This window comes from Lipotes vexillifer, unplaced genomic scaffold (assembly GCF_000442215.2).
Source record: "Lipotes vexillifer unplaced genomic scaffold, Lipotes_vexillifer_v1.1 scaffold98, whole genome shotgun sequence".
NCBI lineage: Eukaryota > Metazoa > Chordata > Mammalia > Artiodactyla > Lipotidae > Lipotes > Lipotes vexillifer.
The window spans coordinates 1388783-1395801 of record NW_006799611.1 but is presented as its reverse complement, the minus strand read 5'-3'; the positions used below and the strand labels follow the sequence as shown (position 1 = coordinate 1395801).

The following is a 7019-nucleotide window of genomic DNA, read 5'->3' as shown; positions in this document are numbered from 1 at the left end:
ATATATATATATATATATATTTTTTTTTTTTTTCTCCTATTGGCAGCAACTGTAGAAGTTTTAATCTTCGCAGCTTTAAAAATACTCTCTTGCCGCAGCTTTGCTCTGGCTATAAGTGGAGGACTGAAAAGTGAAGGCCTACTCAGACAATTAAATGAAATTCCAACTCAGTGAAATCCCTGGTCTTTAAATATACAGAAGAAAGGAGCTGGAGAAACTTCATTTCAGAAGAAGAAGAAGAGAAAAGGATTCACAGAAATTTAAGCCCATGTAATTCAAACTCTTGCTCTCAAAGCAAGTTAAGATTTAGAAGCAGCAAGATACTTCTGTGCTCAAGAAAAAGGTTAACCTCTGCACTGATGCCCTCCTAGCTCGGGCTTCAGACTGGCCAGGAGAAAGCTCAGGGGACCTGGGGAGAAGGTCTGCAACCTAAAGACGAAGTCAAGCTTGAACGTGAGATATGAAATGTTTTACTTTGTAATCTCAGGACCCTTTCATCAGCCAATTGCAATCCCTAACTGACAGTCAAGTTTGTCACTCTAACAGATATTCTGGCAAGTACGAGTCGTGGGTGGGAACATCAAAAACACCACCTCCTGCCACCACCTAGTTGCAGATAAATAAAGACTAAATCACCAGGCCACCAGGATAAGGTCTCAGACTCACACAGGATGGCATTAGTGGTTGACAGCCCAAGCCCTGGCATCACACGAACCCAGGTTTAATTCCCAGCCCTGTGGTTTACCAGCTGTGAGATCTTTGTCAAATCTCTTCAACTCTCTGAGGCTCTGATTCCTCCTATGTGGAGTGGTGGTAGTAATAGACCTACTTTATGGAGCTGATTTAAAGATTCCCCAAGAGAATTCTTGTCAAGCATTTAGCACAGCACCTAACAAACAGAAGCTACTGTTGCTATGATGTAACATCTTAGCTGGTGACAGAGCAACAGGCCGACCGACCTGCGTCGTGGCATTCCCGAGGGGAGGCTGCCACCCGACATGGGGGAGAGATGAGAGGGAGGTGGAAAGATGGGAGCAGAGAGGCAGCTGAGCACCGAGCAGCGAGCGGTTCCTTCCATTCATTTAACTTTCTGTTGGTGAAGAATAAAGCACGTTCTTCTCAGAGAAGCATTTGTCAGCATTTGCTGACATCTGAGTTCTATTTCAAATCAGAAAAATGAAAAAGGAAAAAAATGTCTTAATTTTCTTTACGAAACCAAAATATTTGCATGCGTGCCGGAAGAAAGAAGCAGGTGACGCATGCAGAACACAAATGCTTCAGAGCAAAGCTCGGAACCAGCTGGACCTGGACTTGCGCCTCAGTCCTACTATTCACAAGCAGTGTGATCTTGGCTTTGTCCTTCTGGGCCTCTATTTCCTCATCCATAAAATGGGGATAATAACACTATCTGTCCTATAGGGCTGCTGTGAAGATTCAGTGAGGTAATGCATGTCGAGAGCTTAGCAAAATGTTGAGTATAACGCCAAGGTCCAAGGGAATAGCAAGCTAACATCAGAATGATCACAGGAAAAAACCCATTTATGGGTGCCAGGTGTTGGGCTTCTGCTCATTCGTACTCACCTTAAGATGGACTTCACAGAGAGCGTTTTTGTGGGGCTGTAGGGAAGGCATATTTTCTGGGTACCCTGGAAAGTCAAAACAGCAAACCAGTGAGAAGTCTGGCAATTTCCATCTCTGAGAGAGTCTTACCTAGTCATTTAAAAGAAACCCATGTCCAGTCTTTCTCATTTTTCTTCATATATATAAATACATTCTATGTTAGAAAAACTCTTACTGAGGTTCGACAGCATCTTCCACAATTCCCCCCTACCTGGCATTTATGCTTTTCTTTTCTTTTTTTTTTTTTTGCATTGGGTCTTCATTGCTGTGCATGGGCTTTTCTCTAGTTGCAGTGAGCGGGGGCTACTATTCGTTGCTGTGTGCAGACTTCTCATTGTGGTGGCTTCTCTTGTTATGGAGCACAGGTTCTAGGTGCGCGGGCTTCAGTAGTTGTGGCATGCAGGCTCAGTCGTTGTGGCGCACGGGCTTAGTTGCTCCTTGGCATGTGGGATCTTCCTGGACCAGGGACCGAACCCTTGTCCCCTGCATTGGCAGGTGGACTCTTAACCACTGTGCCACCAGGGAAGTCCCGGCATTTATGCTTTAAGCATTACTCTTCAGCGTCTGGACTGCTGGGTCCACGCTGTCTCAGGTGCTGTGATGAGCAGATGAGCCGTCTGAACCAGAGGAGAAGGGGGTTTGGTCTCTGAGCCAAGAATTGGATCAGCCTCAAAGATCAGAAGAAGAAAACTGTCTCCACACATTCAACGGGACCCAAATGTGATTCCTCCAGGTCAAAGAGTTTTTAAACTGGAAATCACCTGGTTCTTTCAGAGAAGTTTTCATAATGTGTACTTTTATATTTGTCTGTGTTTACTTATTTAAAGTCTGTTTCTTCCTCTCTGCATGAGTACCCATTGTGACCAACTCATAGGAAGTACTCAATCAATACTGGCTGAACGAAAGGGAATGAAGGAAGGGTTGCCTGATGGCTCAGTCCCATGTCTAAGCAGCCAGGAGAGATGAGGGCTAGTCTCTTTTACAATCTCCAAGAAAGAGACGATACAGATTTATAATTCACAAAGGATTTATACTACATACTTATTTAGCAAAAGAGATTATGATGCAGTCCACGTATAAAATTCCCTTTCTAACTATGACTAATAATAAAATTGGCAGCACAAACAGCTAGAGAAGGGAAAGGACATTCCTTGTAGGAATCAGGCAAGTTTGTTTGTGTTTTTGGGACACATCTGCAAACTCATGTGTCCGAGCCCTGACCAATGGCACGGAGTGGAGTTCCCCAAACTTTCCAAGCCCATGATCTCTTTTGGCAAACTAAACTTTCACACCCAGGGCCCTGGAGAACTGGGTATTCTCACCCCTACTCCAGGCTGGGGATGAGTATGCCTTCCCAGTTATGTGTCAGAAGTTGCACTAGGTAGAGCCCTTCTTTTGGATTCTCTACTAGCCAAGGAAATTAGGTTGAGCTTTTTCTTTTTTTTCTTTTTTTGTAGTTTGCATTGCATAGATTTTAAAAAATATCTACATATAAATATTATGATAGGAATATGCATTTTCAAATTCCATGTGACCCACCCACTGAAACCTGAGTTAGTCCTGTGGCCTTGCTTTTTCACCGGCCCCAGCTTACCTCATACTGTGGTCACCTGTGTGGGATGCTAACCTGTCTAGAACAGGGTCTTGAATCTGACCTTCTTGCTTGTCTACCTTTTCTTCTCACCAAACACACCAAAGGCAGCTTTTAAGAGAAGACCGGGGCAGCTTTGGGGGGAATGTATGGAATGGGCGAGGGAGGATCCAGCCCTGCCTGGGTGCTGGTATCATCGTCACAAGCTGCTGAAATGGATGTGAAACCCAGGGCTCTTGGGATTGTGGATCTGTATTTTTCTTCACTATAAAGGGGTAAATCTTCCTCCCCATCATTTTTTTTGTGTGTGTGGCTTTCCAGGGTTGCTGTTCTAGAAAAAACACCTTCCAATTCTCTGTTTTCAGTAGAACCAAAAAATGCACAGGGAGAGTCAAGTACACGTGCATATCAGGCAACACTAAGTGAGCAGAGCAGGACACAGAAGTGCATGTCCACATTACCCCATTTAGCGGGTGTGTGTGTGTGTGTGTGTGTGTGTGTGTGTGGTTTACGGACAGATGTTGAGAAGGACGCTGCAGTGACTATCACTGGGTAGTTGGATTTTTTTTTTTGATCCTCTTCTTTTTCACTTGCTGTATTGTCTGGATGGAATTTTTACAAGTGTGAGTCATTTTTTCTCTTTGGGTTTAGAAGGAACACAGCCAGAGATGTGCAAGACAGTTTCTAGCAGGGTTTATATGTTTATCTGTGTTTCTGTTTAATGAGAGAATGTGAGCTCACGGGTGGAGGGAGGGAGCGCTGAGTCACCTGCGTTGCTGGATTCCCCACAGCCTCCAGCTCTGGCTTTGGGCCAACAGGGGCTCAATAACTGACCCTGACGCCGATGTTCTGCTTTGATGTGTTCATCTCCTCACTGCCCTTCAGTGGGCAGCAAACACCTACCCAGCCCTGCACATAATTTAGGGCCGCGAGAAGAGGCTCTGGATCTGGGCATTGGCACTTCTCAGAAGAAGGGGATTAATGCTCCTTCTGCCCACCCCATGCTGGCTCCAAGGTGGTCCTGGGTCTCAATCCCACCTCCCTGACTTCTCTCACCATCCAAGAGTCATCCCCAGAAGGCTCCTGTTTCTCTTGTATTTCCTGTTCCTTCTGTCTGGAACGTCCCCCCACCCCTCCCCCTACTCTCTATGTGGCTGGTTTCCTTTCATCCTGTGGGTCTCTTTAAATGTCACCTGTCAGGAAGCGTTCCCTGCATGATCTCACTTTGGCAGAGGCCTCCGTATCGTTCGTCCTCTGTCTTCGTTTCCTTCAGAGTGCTCATCACAATTTATAATGTAATACAGACAATACCTTTGGAAATTAAAATAAGCAAAACTTCCCCTTGCCTTTGCCTCACTCTTCCTGCCCCAGTACCTGGCAACTGTCCCAGGTGAGGAGGTGAAGTGACTGTTTTCTGAAGGAAGAAGATAGGACTGAGAAAATCTCTTCGGGAAGGAGGCAGCAGAAGCGCGACACGGACCCTTGCCTCAGCGGAAGGAAGGAAGAGGAAGACAGGGAAGCTGAGGGGTTAGGTGCTGGGGCCCTTGATGCCTCCGTTCCGAGGGCAGGCCTTGATAGGGGTAGGGGTGGGGAAGCTGTAAGCACATCAAGGTAAGACCTGGAGGCACCTGGACTAGAGGCTCACTTCCCAGGCATGGCCTTCCAGAGGAGTCCTGAAGTCCAGGTAGAGCCTGTCTGAACACAGTGAGGGGCAGTAACTCGGTAGCTTCCAGCATGGATAGCCAGCAAGATTAGAGACCCGAGCCTAAGGCAACGCTCCCGCCTCCTCCCGTCTGACCCAGGGCTGAGAGAGTGCAGCACTTCCGAGAGGCTCGGCAACCGGCAGAGACCTGGGATCAGGTGAGAGCGTTCACATGTGCAGTGACTTCACTACACGGAGCAAACGGCTGGGACACGGACTTCAGGGACCGGTGCTCTCCAATGACCCCCCCCCCCAAAAGCTGGAGGAGACCAGTTACACCTCAGTGGTTGCTCCTCCACAGCAGAAACCAGAAAGAACCCAGAGGGCCCCGTGTGGATCCCAGGTCCTCCTCTCCCACCACCATGAGGCCTCAGAGACCCTCTCTTCACATACCCAAACATTTACTGCAGGAGAAACAGGGCTAGGGTACTGAAATCGGAAAGGCTGATTATTTGTCCAAAAGAGACAGAGTCATCCGAAGAGAATATTTAAGCCAGAAGAGACTGGAATACTGTAATAGGCAAACATAAAAAAAAAATTTTTTTTTAAATGGAGGGGGGCAGAAAACAGCCTTCCTGGTGCAGAAGGTAAGAGGCTTTGGACGAAGGCGCCAGCCCTTCTCAGTAGGTGACTAAGGAGAAGAGATGATCATGCACTTGGGGAAAACTGGCACCTGTTCTCCAGCGTTATCTTCTAAAACTGATGCTTAAACTTGCTTCAAGGACAGCCATGCTGATGGCAAGACTGACCGCAACTGCAGTGGCATGGGGAGAGGGGTAAAGCCAAAACTTGTCTGCAGGAAATAATTCATGAGTAAGACCTAACTATTTTAGATCAGATTTTTACCTTAAACCTGCTTAAAGAAAGAAAAATTTCTGAAACATAACATAGAAGTTTCTATAAATAGAGGTAGCAGAGCACACTGGTTAAGTTGGACTTCAATTCATTAATTATTAATCATTTCGTGAATTCATTCAACAGATGTTTATCGAGCTACTTCTATGTGCCAGGCACTGGGCTTGCTGGTGGGGATACTGAGGACAAAGCAGTTATGTCCCCTCCTTTCACGGAGCTCACAGGATAGGGAGAGTGACAGCATGAGTCAAAGAATTACATATAGAATTAGTTATGTACAGTGGTGACAGCTCAGCATGCAGTCCTGGGTTCTGCCTGGTCTGCCACCTCCCTCAGTCATGTCATTTAAGTTCCCTAAACTATAATAACACCTATGCATTTGGAGGACTTACCTGGCATATAGTAAGTGCTCAATAAATGTTAGATTTTATTGTTATTACTAGTACTAGTTTTAATCATCACAAAAAGTTCCTAGCCACAGTTTATTCTGTAGTGGTTCCTGGAAATTCTTTCTGGGCTTTTTGAAGTTGCTACTTTATTGCTATATAGGTATGCATGCATGCAAATGTGTGTGTATGTATGTGTGTATAAACAATTACTGTTCCTTATGGGGATATATGTATATGTATAGCTGATTCACTCTGTTATAAAGCAGAAACTAACATACCATTGTAAAGTAATTATACTCCAATAAAGATGTTTAAAACTAAAAATATAAAAAATTTTCTTTGAAAATTATTGTTCTCTTAAGTTTCTGCTCATTTCTTTTCCAAAAAGAGCTACATGGCAATTTTTTTTTTTAACTGTACGCGGGCCTCTCACTGCTGTGGCCTCTCCCGTTGCGGAGCACAGGCTCCGGATGTGCAGGCTCAGCGGCCATGGCCACAGGCCCAGCCGCTCTGTGGCACGTGGGATCTTCCCGGACCGGGGCATGAACCCGTGTCCCCCGCATCGGCAGGCGGACTCTCAACCACTGCGCCACCAGGGAAGCCCTACATAGCAATTTTGATACACTATGTAGCTGAGATAAAAATCAGCATGCAGGGCTTCCCTGGTGGCGCAGTGGTTGAGAGTCCGCCTGCCGATGCGGGGGACATGGGTTCGTGCCCCGGTCCGGGAAGATCCCACGTGCCACAGAGCGGCTGGGCCTGTGGCCATGGCCGCTGAGCCTGCGCATCCGGAGCCTGTGCTCCGCAACGGGAGAGGCCACAGCAGTGAGAGGCCCGCGTACCGCAAAAAAATAAAAATAAA

General features: G+C 46.4%; 1 protein-coding gene across 3 annotated transcripts in view; it reads right to left on the bottom strand.

Annotated features, from left to right (window-relative positions):
* GARNL3 (GTPase activating Rap/RanGAP domain like 3) overlaps positions 1-7019 on the bottom strand; it is a 160561-nt gene that overhangs the window by 59269 nt on the left and 94273 nt on the right. For all 3 annotated transcript variants that reach the window (XM_007471720.1, XM_007471719.1, XM_007471718.1), the window contains one exon: positions 1582-1646. In XM_007471720.1, coding sequence (XP_007471782.1) covers positions 1582-1646 — 65 coding nt within the window. The remainder of the gene's footprint in view (positions 1-1581; positions 1647-7019) is intronic.